The 15,367-nt window shown below is 37.4% G+C and overlaps 1 protein-coding gene across 5 annotated transcripts in view; it reads right to left on the bottom strand.

Annotated features, from left to right (window-relative positions):
* Positions 1-1,348: 1,348 nt before the first annotated feature.
* Positions 1,349-15,367, bottom strand: part of LOC107714223 (ETS-related transcription factor Elf-2-like) — a 25,041-nt gene continuing 11,022 nt past the window's right edge. For 4 of the 5 annotated variants that reach the window (XM_016520018.1, XM_016520022.1, XM_016520020.1 and 1 more), the window contains exons 3-9: positions 12,968-13,160; positions 5,539-5,649; positions 5,205-5,381; positions 4,967-5,047; positions 3,472-3,661; positions 2,952-3,314; positions 1,349-2,872 (exon numbers count right to left, since the gene is read on the bottom strand). In XM_016520018.1, coding sequence (XP_016375504.1) covers positions 2,215-2,872; positions 2,952-3,314; positions 3,472-3,661; positions 4,967-5,047; positions 5,205-5,381; positions 5,539-5,649; positions 12,968-13,160 — 1,773 coding nt within the window. In that variant the 3' untranslated portion in view covers positions 1,349-2,214. Of the gene's footprint in view, positions 2,873-2,951; positions 3,315-3,471; positions 3,662-4,966; positions 5,048-5,204; positions 5,382-5,538; positions 5,650-9,947; positions 10,171-12,967; positions 13,161-15,367 lie in introns of those variants that run through there. The other variant, XM_016520023.1, reaches the window with a different exon arrangement.

The raw sequence follows: 15,367 nt of genomic DNA, 5'->3' as shown, positions 1-15,367 counted from the left end.
ACCCCTTTAACAACTACCTTACTATCTATTAATAAGCAGCAAATTAGGAGGTTGTCCATGGAAAACTCTTAGTTAATAGTGAATATGTGTTCCCTATTCTAAAGTGTTACCGACAAAATATGTTTCAGGGATGCTACTAGGATTCTAGCTCAAATAGTCTTCCTCTACCTGTACATATATTTATTCTTAAAAACAATTAAAGATACCGGAATGACAGCAATAGTTTTCACACATTCACTGCATCTAGCTGATCTTCATGAAGTTCCTGATTCTGACACACTAATACAGGGGTGTCAAACTCAATTCCTGGAGGGCCGGAGACCTGCAGAGTTTAGATTCAACCCTAATTAAACACACCTGATCCAACTAATCAAGTCCTTCAGGCTTATTTGAAAACTACATGGAATGTGTGTTGGAGCAGGGTTTGGAACAAAACTCTGCAGGGCTCCGGCACTCCAGGAATTGAGTTTGACACCCCTGCACTAATATAACCAAATGTGAGAACACATACACAGTGGCTCCTGCCATGTTTCATACCCTTCCGACATTTCGGAATGTATGCACAATACACGGACATACGTCATCAAATACTATGATAAGAGTCCCATCTACATCAAGGAAATACATGATGCAGATATTGTAAAGGCATATAAGTAAATTATACTTATATAATCAAGTGCCCATCTCTGGTTTATGCAACCAGCCAGAACATTTAAATTAGTTGTGAAGCAGCCATTACCCTCTGCTTATCACCAATGTAAAAGAATGAATAATGTATGCACATAAAACAAATGACTGCCAATTCATCTTTTTTTTTAGGACTCAATGTAAATTATAAAAAAACATTTTTGGAGATAATTATTCATAACTGCCCTTTTTATGGTAGTTATGAATAAATATTAAACGTTTAGTGGAAAAAAATGTGTAATTCCCATTAATCTATTTTTAATTCAAATACCTCACATCCGGTCTGGCGGTTGCATACAGTCTAGCCGTATGTTTTCAACGCACCTAAAGCTCAAATCTGTCAAACCTGGCATTTGTCAGAGATGAAATGGCGACCCAAGATGCAACAAAGAGCTCTGCAGCCGACAGGCATATCAATAACACCACCACACAAATTCAGGAATATTTTTTGTATTTGAGTAAAATCTACTTGAGTACACTTTGGAACAAGAGTACAACAAAATAGAATATACTTCAAATGTTGAATATACAAACTAGATTATTCTTAACACAAACATCTTGTTCTCCCTCTTTAAGGACTAATAAAAGCAAAAGCAAAAAAAATGTGCAAGAAATGTATTCGCAGTGAGGATGCATGCTGCCAGTTGACCTTTTTTTCTCATTGTGTTGACAAACTGGCATCATTCCGGGATTTGGATCTGGATTTGATAACACCTAAATGGTACAGCCATTTTTTTGTTTTTCTTGCGGGTGATTGAGACGGCAATGCACAAAATGCTTTGCAGTTTGTTTGCCAATAATACTGTGCTTGGTACAATGTGTGAGGGAAAAAAAACAAAAAAAAACTTCAAAACAAGAGCTTAACACAAAAGCTTAATAAGCTTGACAAAAGAAAAATGACAAAAAATGAAAAATAAAACTGTTCTAAGGCTGCATTGTTTATAAATTCAGTAAACTGTATAATTCATATATACAATGTCCATTTCTTCCCTTAGTAGAAAAGGGAGAATCAACACGTTCATGTGAAACACGGGCAGAAGCGTGCACTCACAGTGATCATCAAAAAAAGCTTGCTGGTTTTGCCTTGCAAATTTAATGTTAAAGAAAAAAAAAAACTTTATACAAGTTATAAAAAGTTGAATTTATCCTCCCTCAAAAGTTCACATACTTGACTACTTCAACTACTCACTCCTTAGTGTTCTGCTTAGCTGTTATTGGCATCAAAGTAAGAATAAAAAATAAAATGAGAAGTGTAGTGTTCTTTACATTGGTCCCTTTAACAACTCATTATTGAAATGACGGACATCCAGATTTAATCTACATGATGTGAGAACTGTGGTATTTGCCTGATTTTTTATTTATTTATTTATTTATATATATATATATATATATATAAAAATGAAACCACACTTGAACTCTGAAACTGTACAAGTCAACCAATCTCCAGTTTGTACTCCAGAATATGATTGAAGAGTATCTGGGTAATAGAAGTTCATTTATTATTGTTCATGACTGACAAAACGCTCTTCAGCTCTCTGCTTCGGATTGTGGTTTTGAACCTTCCTCTACCACCACTGCTGCTGCGTCCTGTGTGGGATTGTCCTGCTCAGGCTGTTCTGCCGAAGTGCTGTCGGGTTTCGACTCTGAGGTCTGAGCTACGCTTTTTGCTTCTGGAGAAAGCTGACTCTGGTGAATCTGGATCTGAACTGGAACTGACGCCGGGGTAGATGTCGTATGGATGGAGATTGGGATTGAAACAGGGACCTGCGTCTTTGCCTGAGCTGGACTCTGTTGGGCCGGAACTGCCAATCTGACCACCTGCATCCCTGGCGCCACAGACACGGGCGTAAGGGCTCGGACGGTGAGGGGGGCGCCCATCAGATTGATGCCTGTTGGGGTGCCCAGTTTGGTCTGTAGCTGGCACTGTGTGAGCTGGGTTGCGGGGATGGTGATTATCTTGGCGAGCTGGACTGTGATCTTGTCACCATTCTCGGCTGTGGCGGGAACCATCGTTGGCATGGTCTGGATTAGGACTTTGGGTGCGTTCGCACCAGTTGCTGAGCCGGTGTTGGTAGGTGCTGTGGTTAGGAGCGAAGGATTTGCTGACTGCACGGCCACCGTGGAGATCTTCTGTCCCAAGGAGTTTGTCATGACGACCGGAACTTGCATAGCAACCCGCACAGTCCTAGACACAAGATTATGTTTTAAAACAATGCCGAAAAATCCACAAATTTTTTTTTTAACACAAATTTAAGTCTGGTTACCTGGGTGCATTGGCATTAGGGATAAAGGTGGCATGGGACAGCTGTGATGGATCTGTTGACGCAGAGACCGTTACAATGCGCTGAAAAGGAGTTGCATTGAGTGCAGCTTTAGCTTTTGGGGAGCCCGGATGGACCACAGTCCTTCCTCCCCCTCTCAAGATGGCAGGGGTTTTGGAGAGGTCAGTTACCAATAGAGTGTCAGATGAGGGAGGAATGCGCTCGTAGGTCTTCTCTCTGATTATGTTATCGCCTGGGTCGCACTTATCATCGTCGATGACGACAATGTCTTTAGGCATTTCCTTAAACTGATACACCAACCTCTGACCCTCTACTTTAGCCAAGATACCTCTCTGATAGTAATACCTGAGAGTCAAACAAAGACAAAGACAACATTAGAACAGAGAGATCTAGTTATGGATGCCAATTGCAACTGGTCAATATGGCATTCAAGCCATTGCAAAACGTGTTGGAAAAAGTCATCTTAAATATCTTATGGTGTTTGCACACACAAGCTCCTCACCTGAGCGCTCTGCCCATGGTTTCATAGTTCATGTCTGGTTTGTTCTTGTGTTTGCCCCAGAGCTTTGACACAGCTTTAGAGTCCACCAGCTTGAAGATGCCCTTCTCCCTCTGTGTCCACTTAATGTATCTGGGACAGGTGTTCTTATCCTGCAGCAGGTCCAACAGAAACTCCCACAGGTATGTACTTCCTTTAAGAAAACACAAATATCACATGAGTTAAGCATAATTTAAGTAGTATTTGCTAATTAACAGCCCACTGACATAGCAAAACACAACTGATAACTGAACTAAGTTCCATTCACAAATAAATATATAATATTGGGGTGGATCTTACAAATCCCATCAAGAATGTCACCATCATTATATACTAGGGATGCACGATATTAGACTTTTGCCGATATCCCGATATTTTTTAACTCATTTTGGCCAATAGTCAATGCTGATACCGATATATTTCCTTTTGTTTGGAAACATCACCAAGTCTCTCCTGTGCAGAAAATATAAACACATTTTTTTTTTTAATTTTGGTTAGTTTTTAACAAGAACTTATTTGTTAGAATTAAATAAACAACAATGAAGTTCTTTTATAATGACAGTACATTGAAGATTTGAAAATAACTATAAATTATATTCAATCGCTGCATTTATTTATTTTTTTTTTCTTCAGAAAGATGCAGTGGTAACCTTAACATTTTGTGTTAAGATTTAACATTTGTAAATGTTCTAAAGCAAGAGTTTTAAAAATTCGGAAAATCTTTTAGAGCTCATAATTTGTTTAAAAAATATAACCTATTTACACAATGAATAAATCATTATATATAAAATTATTTAAGTGACATGTTTGTGTTTTTTTTTTCATGTAAGCTATAGCTTCTGAACTTTAAATCAAAATATACTCATGATTTTATGGCATCAATTACTACTTTATTTAATCAGAAACACAGTCTAAATGTTAGTTGTGTATTTTGCTTTCATTTTATTAGAAGTAGACCAACAGCGCCCCCTACGGAATTAAAACTCCTTACTGAGTGGGCATTGGGGGGGCGACCATACATCCAGTCCTCAGTGTCACAGAAATGTGTTAATTATCCTTTTTTGAAAACGGTTGTGCTTAAGATATTTATGATGAACAGCATTTATTTAATATCGAAAGTATAACATTTAATGCATCCTTGCTAGATAAAGTAATAAATTCCTCTCAAAAAAAAACGTACTGACCCCAAATGAATGGTAGTGTAATCATACTTACCAATTATAAATTGTACATTTATTGCTTTCTAAAGCAATGTCAAATCTCCCAAAATTAATTCAACAATTAATATCATCATGATATGATGCACAAAAGTAATATTAATACTGTAATGAGAATGACATCACATTAAAGCATCACTTCATTTTACACAAATTTCATTTTTCTTTTGATTTTGGAATCAAATATGACCCAGATTTTTCTTCACCCAATAAGCATATAGCACTGAATTTATAGGACATACCTTTCCCTTCTCTGGACTTCTTCTTGATGCCCAGATCTGGTGATCCGTTTGAAATGTGATGGGGTTTGGGTTTTCGCCCAGCTGAAAGGATGAAACATATAAAGAACAGTTAAGATAAAGATAGTCAATTAAATAAATGTTAAGTTAATATTGAAAAAAGCCAAAGAGAATCTATGTAAACTTGACAAAAAAAATTATCCAAACAGCGCTTTTCACAATAACGTTCTTGTGTTCTCACATTTTCTTCTCTTAGTGGGTTCCGTCTCCAGCATCTCAGGCTCCTCGAGAACCGTAACCACCTCCATAGGCTCGGAGTCCTCTGTGCTGATCTCCACCACGGTCTCTGTCAGAACGTCAGGTCGCATGGCAGCATGCAGGAACACCGAAGTGTTGACACATGGAGGCACAAACACCTCTACAACAGAAAAAAAAAAAAAATTTTTAGAAATGATGTACTCCTCACTGTGTGGCTATCTACGGTCTTATTTTGTGATGTGAAAGCTAAAGTTGATGGAGGAAGAGAAAGCGATGGAGCGATTGATAGAGGAAGAGAAAGAGAAAGCAGAGCTCACCTGGGCTCCGGTCTCCACGCAAGCTGGAGGGAGAGTCCATATGTAGAAGAGCTTCAGCAGCCTCAATGGTTTTATCTGAGCAATGCACAGAGCCATGAACTGATGCTTCCACTGCAACAGACGGAACACACACAAAAAAATGCTTTTGTGATTGTTTTTTTTTTGTGGTAACCTCTATATTTGTGAAAAACAGCTTTATCTCATTTTAATTCTCATATTTAATCATTTAATGTGTCCGATATGTTGATATATACACTACCATTCAAAAGTTTGGGGTCGGTAATAAGTGCCCCTATTATGGATTTTTGAAAATTACCTTTCATGCAGTGTGTAACACATCTCTAATGTGAAACATCCTGAAAACATCCTGCAAAGTTTTAAATCTGAAAGTGCACCGTGTATAAAGTTATTGTCTCTCAAAAGAAAGAGTCGACTCTGAATCATTGAAACGAGTCGTTTTTAAAACGAATCCCAAGCCGTTTCATGCTGACGTCAACATGAAAAATTAGCATATTGCCCGCCCACTTGTTGGTCTTTTCATGTTGGTCTGAATGAAAATGCTAATTCATTCTTTGCCACTAGGTGCGGCTTTTGGAGTGGTAAAAATAGCGGTTTCCCCGGTAACGCTGTACACAAAGCAGCACTGCGCTCACAAACGCTGCTTTATCAGGCATTACAGGCATGATGAAATGAAACGGAGACCAACCGGCCCAATCACCGCAGATCAGCGTCACGCAAAGGAGGGGTTTGGAAAAATGAATCGTTGAGCGAATCGTTTGGGAGTCGTTGAGCAAGTAAGGTAGAAATAAATGCATATTATAAGACAATGAAAGTGTTTTTTGACCTTGCATGCATGTCAACCTGTTGTTGGGGACTCCCAAAACCAAAATATGAACCTTTCATTACCCATAATAGGGGCACTTTAATATACAAAACAGTTTTAAATTATAGTTTTAAATTGTAATGATATTTCACAATATTATTGTTTGTACTGTATTTTTGATCAAATAAATGCAGTCTTGGTGAGCTTAAGATACTTATTTACAAAAACATTTGAAAATCTTACCAACCCTCAACTTTTAAAGGAAATGGAAATGAGACCAATCGGACCAATCACCGCAGACTAGCGTCACGCAAATGAGGGGTTTGGAAAAATGAATCGTTGAGCGAATCGTTTGGGAGTCGTTGAGCAAGTAAGGTAAAAATAAATGCATATTATAAGACAATGAGACAAGTGTTTTTTGACCTTGCATGCATGTCAACCTGTTGTTGGGGACTCCCAAAACCAAAATATGAACCTTTCATTACCCATAATAGGGGCACTTTAAAATGTGTTTTTGAAAGAAGTCTTTTTTTGCTCACCAAGGTTGCATTTATTTGGTCAAAAATACAGAAAAACTAATATTGTGAAATTGTACAACAATGTAAAATAACTGTCCATTTTAAAATATCATCTATTTCTGTCAAGGAAAAGCTGAATTTTCAGAAATTCAGAAACATTTTGTAACATTAGAAATTTATTTCATGTAATTTCAGATTAATTCAATGCACCCTTGCTAAATAAAAGTTTATTCCTTTTTTTTTTTAAATCTTAATGAAGCTAAAATTTTGAACAGTAAGAGTAATTAACAAATAGAATATTTGTACACTGAGCTGCCAATAGAGGGTGCTATTGGATGGAAAACGTGCATTCAGGGTTACTCAATATAATATCCAAAACAATTTCCACCAAATAAGTGACATGTTTGGGTATGAGTGACAAGAGAAAACTGGTCTAGTAATTGCTATAAATCAAAAACAACAAGTTCACAGAAAATACATTACAAACAGATTTTTTATTTATCAAATATATTTGAAACTAATATTTTTGTTGCCTCTTGAAAAGTCTTTATTGTTGAATAAGTTTCTTTGATGACATCCACTTAGTATGCAGACTAAATCAAGTGTGTGAGTGACACTTAAATATGGTACTTAAGAGCTTTAAAAACACTACCTGACAGTTAAAGAGGAGTTAAAACTGACAGCAATATGCAGTGACAACGCGAAAGGAAGTCATTTATTTTCAAAGACTTGAGATGAGTGACAGACAAAGCAAGTTGAGCACTCTGAGAATGAGTGTTTTGAATCACTAAATATAACTAACACAAATGAGTGTGAGAGGACATCTAATGTAAATCCCATAAGGACCTATTAATACAAAAGTGCAACCTACGAACTGTAGACTACTTAAGATTCTGCCTTTGGACCTAAATAGATCCAGGGGTGTCATACCTGCAACCAGTCTTCTCAAAGCCCAATTAGTGTGCTCTAAGACAGTTTGGATAAAAGCATCTGCTAACAAGTCACTTCCTTGGATGCTCTTATTTAGAAGCAGGTGCAGACTGGCTGATCTCAGACAAGCAGTTTATGCATATATAGGACGGCACCTTCAGCCCTGCTCCCTTTGACGTTAACATCCAGAGCCACTAGCACCTGTGCCAGTCTATCCAAGCCGCCGCTGAACTCCCATTACAACCTGAGCCTGCCCATGTTTGGCTATGTGTGTCTGTTGCTGCACACGGGGGCTATCTTTAGGCAGTCCCAGTCATAAACATACACACAGTGTCCTCTAGAATGGGTGACCCAGCATGCATTTACTTCCTGTATTCTGAAAGATCTGCCCTTGGAGACAGGACACAAGTCAGAGTGTAGTTATTAACAATATTCTTATGGTTTACATGACTACACTGCAAAGTTAATATAAGTAGACTTCTTTCAGACAATTACTATAAATTAGAAAAACAATAATTAAAGTTGCACCTATTGTTTGTAAGTATGTTTTAGTCTTTGTAGATATATTTTTAAAAGGATAGCTCACGCAAAAAAATCAACAATATAATATTTACTCACCCTCATGTTGCTCTATGCCATCATTTTTGGAAGAACAAGAGGGTGATCATTTGTTAGCCATTTTTTGCTTATTATTCAAAAAATAAACAAATAAATAATACATCTTAAAAAAATCAAAAGAAAAATTCAAACACTTTTCAAAAAAAATAAAAAATACAACACGTACTTTATGCCTATAAGTACAAGAAATGAAGATTCACTTAAATGTTCATAAAATACTAGAAAAGCGGCTAAATAGCTAATCACGTCGTTGTTGTTGTTCATATAATAATAAATAAATTACTATTAGCAATAATTCAGCAAATCGTAAACAAATGACATATGAGACTGAATATTGTGGTACTATTTTTCTGTCACTAAAATAGCGGTCCACAAGAAAGTAGTGCTGTCCCTCCTCACTTCCGTGTTTACAGTCGTCAGAGCTTTCCCTCCAGTTCTTTCTGAAGACGCTCTCCGAGCTTCCTGCCACTCAATCCCCGCCCCGAATCTGATTGGCCGCTTCTCTGATCAACGCCCCAAGAAACAAGCAAGATGATTGGCCAGGTGTTGGATTTCGAACGCGACGCCAATACTATTGGACGACAAGCGCGGTCACTCAAAATGTAGACAGCCCAGTGGAATAACAATGCTTCCGCCATCAAATTACCTCTAAAATATAAACACTTAAAGGAAAAAAGTCAAATATGCACTCGACACTTTTACAGCGACACAATTAAGGTCATTAAAGACAAAGTGGAGTTTAAAGAAATAATTAAGCGTTAAATGTTGCTCAAGGAGCTTAACATTTAGCGCTAAAATGTGCAGAAAGCAGAGCGACCACGTTTAGATAACGGGACATCTGCGACATGAAGCAAACATGTATTTTATTACTCAAACGCAATATTTTTGACACGCATCTTAACGCCAAAAATAAATTAATACTGAAGTTGTAATGTAGTGGCTCCGCATGTATTTTTTCCTCCATATGCCACATTTCCTTTGACGATGAGGCATCAAAATAAACCAATCGTCAAACGTAAAGCTCTCAGACGCTATTTTATTAAGAAAACAATCCCCTCAATGGATAACCTAACATTCACATTTTAGTAAGCTCTATTTAAGAGTTAAAACTAAAACTCAGTGCCCTTCCGACTCCAGACAGCGTGGCAAAGACGTAGGAAAGACAACATCTCTCCCACTTCCTGGTTTCAGAGCAGCGCACCACCTCCAGAGAAACCCGTTATTCTAACACACTCCACATTTAAAACGCCCTCAGCGCCATGCAAACTCAACACTGTGCACGCTGGTCACGCGCAACACAACAAACACACCTTCACGCTACTTTTCAGCACTCCAAGAAAACCGATAAGAAAATTAAGCAACGCCATGCAGGTTGCCATCCAAGGTGATCACTTCCTGAAATGCCCTCCATTACTTTACAGCACAACTTGGCGGATCTCAGCGCTGCGGCGCGCACTGCTCTGCTGCGCCCCAAGCAAACCCACGCTGGCGAGGCTGAACACGCGCTTGGGTCTTTTTACCTGCTCGGATAAGTAGATCGAGCTGGTTAGCGGGTCCCTCATGCAGCGACGTCGCCATGTTTCGTCCAGAGGTGCAGAATCACATTGACTCGCATTGAAAGCGTTTACAGACGCATGACTCGCATATCACTCCGCCTCCACAGGAAATCTCCACAAACTCAACAGCGCGCACAGATCCTTCCGCGCCAAACACAGGAAATCCTACGCGCGCTCTGCTTTACGTTCGATTTACGTCAACGGCATTTTCCAAAAAAACTTTTTAAATCTTTAAATATATATATTTTCAGAGTGTATAGTAACTAAAACAACGCACATACGTATTTTAAAAGACAAGATATATAAAAATTCTCCACAAAGTCAAATCAGTGAAAATAACGTTTCTAAGTTTCTTTGCGTCGTATTTTGTATTTTATCTAGAGGGACATTTTTTTATTAAATATTCTTAAACATCTTCTTAATGTTTTTAAAGCACTTTCAACTGTGATATAAAAGTATCTGAAGTATATAAATAATTGAAAATAACTGTTCTGAATAGACAGTGATATTATTTTGTATTTTATTCTTATCTAGTTGGACATTCTTTATAAAATGTTCTTAAACATCTTCATATTGTCTTTTAAGCATTTTTAAACGGTTATCTCAATGTATCTGGACGAATAATAAAGGGGCGGGGTATTATGCTGTCACGTGACACTTTTAAGTACTTACTATAAGTACCTTCTAAATATTGACATTACAAGTGACTTCTAAGTATTGACACTATAAGTTGTATTGACCATATTCTGTGCAACACTTCAAAGAATGTCCAAAAGAGGGCGGTAGAGACCCATCACACGACAAGGCCTTGGCACCATATCTATACAAAACACCGTTATATACATCACCCTCAAGGTGCTACAAACCGGTATTACTTACTTTCTACAATAGAGCACAAAATGAGATGTTAGGAAAACCCAGTCACCATTTACTTTCACTGCTTTTTTCCATACAATGAAAGCAAATTGTAACTGAGGCTCTGAGTTCTTAACATTCTGCTTGCATAATTTTTGTGATCCATGAATGAATGAAACAACATGGAGGTGACCGAATGATGATGACTTTTTTACTTTTTTGGGGTGAACTGCCTCTTTAAAGTGACAATCTCTGATACATCAGTAAAATATAATTCTATAACAGGGCAATTTTGATCAGAAATTGGTTGTAAAAAAATAGAAGTGTAGCCCTGTGTTTGACTGATAAGTTACTGTAACCAAAACAAGAAAGCTATCTTTGGGCAACATGGTTGCAGAATCATGCTTCTGTGGTTACCCTCTGAAATGATGTATCACTAAATATCCCATAAATCCCAGCCCATAGGGACGGTGTTCTATATACAACATATAATAACAAATAATCTGCAAGCATCAAAATAACCAGGGTATATAACCACTAACATAACTGAGACATAAGAAAGTAATGTTCAACTATTATAGTCAACTCTCTCTGTAGCATTTAATAGCCATCAACGTCCACCCATAAAGTATTTTGGTTGGGCGATTAAAGTTTACAAATGAATTATGCTAGATACAAGTCATATGTTTCTCAAACAGCGGCTTCATAAAGTCTCTCTGCCAAAATCAACTACTGGAAATCACAAGATTCAAAATATTTTAATGTGCAATCAGGAATAAAGAGCATTTTGTTCAAGTGAACAAAAGCACATTAAGTAAGAGTGGTAGCTGTGGTAAAGTGTGTGCAAAGGGCTTTCCTGCCATTTTAATGGGGAATTCAATATTGATGTGCTTTGAATAGCTAGAAGCTGACACGACAGGCATGTGATCGGTTACAGACAAAAAAAAGAAGAAAAATAAACAGTTGCCCCCCATTTAATATGACTGCACATTACTACTAGTACTATTACTACTACTCAATAACAATACATTATTACAAATATTTTTTATTCTAGTATCACTCAAAAGATAAATCAATAAAGAAATATATTACTATTGCAATACTGCAAAAAAAAAAAGATTTTAATAATCATTTTATTTCACAACAGAACAACAGTAAAATTGCATTACTTCTATTTATGTCTGTCCTAATTTCTTTACTTTCCAAGTTTCTTTACTTTTCTGGGAGCCAAGCTGCTTCAGGACACTGAAAACACTGAATCATGAGCTGATTGTTTGTAAATTAACACAACTGTGTGCTTCACTCTGAAACATGCAGCGCATATATTTAAAGGGGTCCTATTATGCTCTTTTACAAAGTCTTGATTTTGTTTTGGGGGTGTACTAGAACATGCTCTCATGCTTGGTGGTTCGAAAAACGCATTATTTTTCACACGGGACTAATATTATCACAGGACCTCGGTGTGCGGCAAAAAAATATGGTAGGTCATTTGCGGGGGAATTTTTACTTTACAAATTACAGACATGGCCGATTCGCACGGGATTAAGATCACAGACAACCTCCGCAATTATTACAAATGACTGGAGGTCAACAGGTAATACTAATCCCGTGCGAATAGGGCTAAAAAAACAGCGTTTCAGGCGGTCACGCACCGGACGAGAAGCGCAGAGTCGTGTCGCGCCACATCTTTAAAATGTAAATACTTTATTTTCTATGAGTGTAGGAAGGATTTTTAAAAAACGAAATATCTCCCTTTGGAGTGGACTTTGAGATTTGTAACTTTCTAGATCTTTTTTATGCCCAAATATACACACTACACACTGACTAAAATTAAAAAAGTGAAAAAGCATAATAGGACCCCTTTAATTAAATTGCAGCCTTTACAATTGTATTACTGATTAGGCCATATTGCAATTCTGGTTTTATTCCGATTGTGCAGCCCTATGAGGTAGTGTGACTATGAGCATTTATATTTAGTGAGCATACATTAAAGACTGTGTATATGTTCATGAAGTGATGCTGAAGCATGAAAGGGTGTGTACCTTCGAATGTCCTTCGCCAAGTGTTCTCATAGGTTGAGTGAAAATGAGCCAGACAGAACAGTGGTTATGTAGTAACAGTGTTCTCACCTGTCTCCAGCACTTCTGTCTCCACCTCCTGCTCCTCAGCCACTCCCTGCATCAGGTAGGTCTCGTCATCATACACCAGCACCTGAGCAGCGAAGCCCTGCTCCAACCGCGCACTGGGCACCGGCTCCACGATCACCGCAGGGTACTCCACCTCTCCCTCTATTTCTCCCTCAAACTCATACACACCCTCCTCCTAGACAGAAAACAGAGTTTCCATGAACAAGAAGAAACCTAAAAACTAAAAATAAACCTTCTAAACATTCATTCTTTAAAAAAAAACTAAAAAAAAGAGTTGCTGTAAAGTTTTACTGCACTATAATGAACAACAGTTTGGACAGTTCTACTAAACTCTAAAGGGCCGTTCACAACACGAACAATAACTATATTAGCGTCCACACGAATAAACGATAACATTCTGTTTATTATAAGCACATGCTGCAGATTCGCTGGCGATATTTTTATTGTTCTCTAGATGGAAAAAAAATCTTTCTGAAAGTGATTCCTATCGATCCTTCACAGGGAGTTTGATTGACAGGCGATCTGACCAATCATAACGCCGAATCTGCTATTTTGTCCGACAAACAAACCAGACAGAAGAGTCTATTAACGTCGGTGGACTTGAACTTGAAAAATGGTGTGTACTGACGTCTTTCCATGGTTGAAACAAGATACCTTCTGATGTTCATTCATGTTTATTTTGTGCTATAACTAGTGAAGAGGAATAGATCATCAGTTCACGTGCCGCTTGAACTGAGGCGCTACAGTGATCTGTCACGACACATTAAAGAGCCACAAAACAGTATTTATTGTTTGAATTTCTTTAAAAAAAAATTGAAAGCGGAGATTGTTTCATACCTAAAGTAGCCTGCTCTGTCTTGTCTGTTGGCGCGTTGTCAGTTTCCTCTTCGTTTCGCGTGAGAACATGATGTGTGGCGTGAAAGCGCCATGGCTTGTCGGACATAGCAACAGTAACTAAGGGAGGCAGGTCTTTGCGAAGGGTCATTTATATCATTCTTGTGTCGTTTTTGTTATAACTGTGGTGTAGACTTTCCTAGTTAGGAAGATTAAAACTTTGTAGTTATTAGTAATTATTGTTAGTAATTAGTATTTTCTACTATTGGCATCACATTTGATCCACTTTGCTGTGCTTTTGTTATGAGACACATGCTATCAAAATTCATTTACTCTGTTAGAACACATCAGTGTTGTTATTCTTAACTAAAAATTATTTTCAGTAACTGAAATAAAGCTGAAATAATATGAAATATAAACACGACAAAAACTTGAAGTTCTGAAATAAGCTGAAGTACTAAAATTACTAAAACTATAACTAAATAGAAATATAATACAAACAAAAATATTATAAAAGCTCATAACAAAATTGCTAAAACAAACTAAAATTAAAACAGAAAATATACAAATAAAAGCTATTCTACTGTAGAACAATTCATCTGTGAAATTTAATTTACAAAAAAAAAAAGTTTATTTTCATAATCTTTAGTCCGCATTAAATATCGCATGCGATTTATCGTGCAGCCCTAGTCAAAATCTGAAAATTTGCTTCCACACTAGATTGGCGCTCCTTCTTAGATGATGAGGAGATGCAAATAAAATGCTTTAAAATCAAGACCCTCTGTTTTCTCATCAATTATTCTCTATAAAATACATCACGATACTGAATTAAATTGACTCATTGACTGTCTGATGCATATCGCACACAAACACATTCGGAGTCTGGCAAACTCTAATCTGATTGGCTGATCTTCGGTCAGTTCCTGCCAAAATGAACTACAAAGTAGGCCTGGGCGATAAAACGGTATCGATATTTATCGACGGTACACCTTCATCGATAACGATATAAAAAATGTTCGATATAGTGCACGATATAGGCACGTGAGTGATGCAGACAGCTCACACGAACACATGCTGAATTAACTGCTGAAAAATGAATATTAGTCGAATTTAAAATAAACATTTGCATTTGAATGCAAAAATGGTGCAATCGAATGTTAGGAGTGCGTCAGGGAGCGTCACCAGTGGTGCGCGAGATGCGGTGATGATGATGTAAGCGACGTTGCATTTTAATGTTTTGTTAGTCTAGCCCACGAGAAGCGCCGCTGCTGTGTTATTCATTCAAAATATTAGAGAAATATAGTAGCTCAATGCGTAGAAGATCTTGATTAGGTTAAAACCGAAACCAAGCCATTCACACAGAACGCATATTCAGCACATTTTTACACGGACAAATATGACTGCTGCACTCGCATCTCATGCAAGAGATGCAAAGAAAGTCATGCAAAGTTAAAACAGTTTTAATGTTTAGAAAACACGACACGAATTTGTGAAGGTTTATTTCATTTCACTGCATCTCATATGTTTTTAAATGCAATCTGTGTGATC

The sequence above is a fragment of the Sinocyclocheilus rhinocerous genome, unplaced genomic scaffold, assembly GCF_001515625.1.
Source record: "Sinocyclocheilus rhinocerous isolate Xijiao unplaced genomic scaffold, SAMN03320098_v1.1 scaffold1591, whole genome shotgun sequence".
Classification (NCBI taxonomy): Eukaryota; Metazoa; Chordata; class Actinopteri; order Cypriniformes; family Cyprinidae; genus Sinocyclocheilus; species Sinocyclocheilus rhinocerous.
This window is presented reverse-complemented; position numbering and strand designations above follow the sequence as displayed.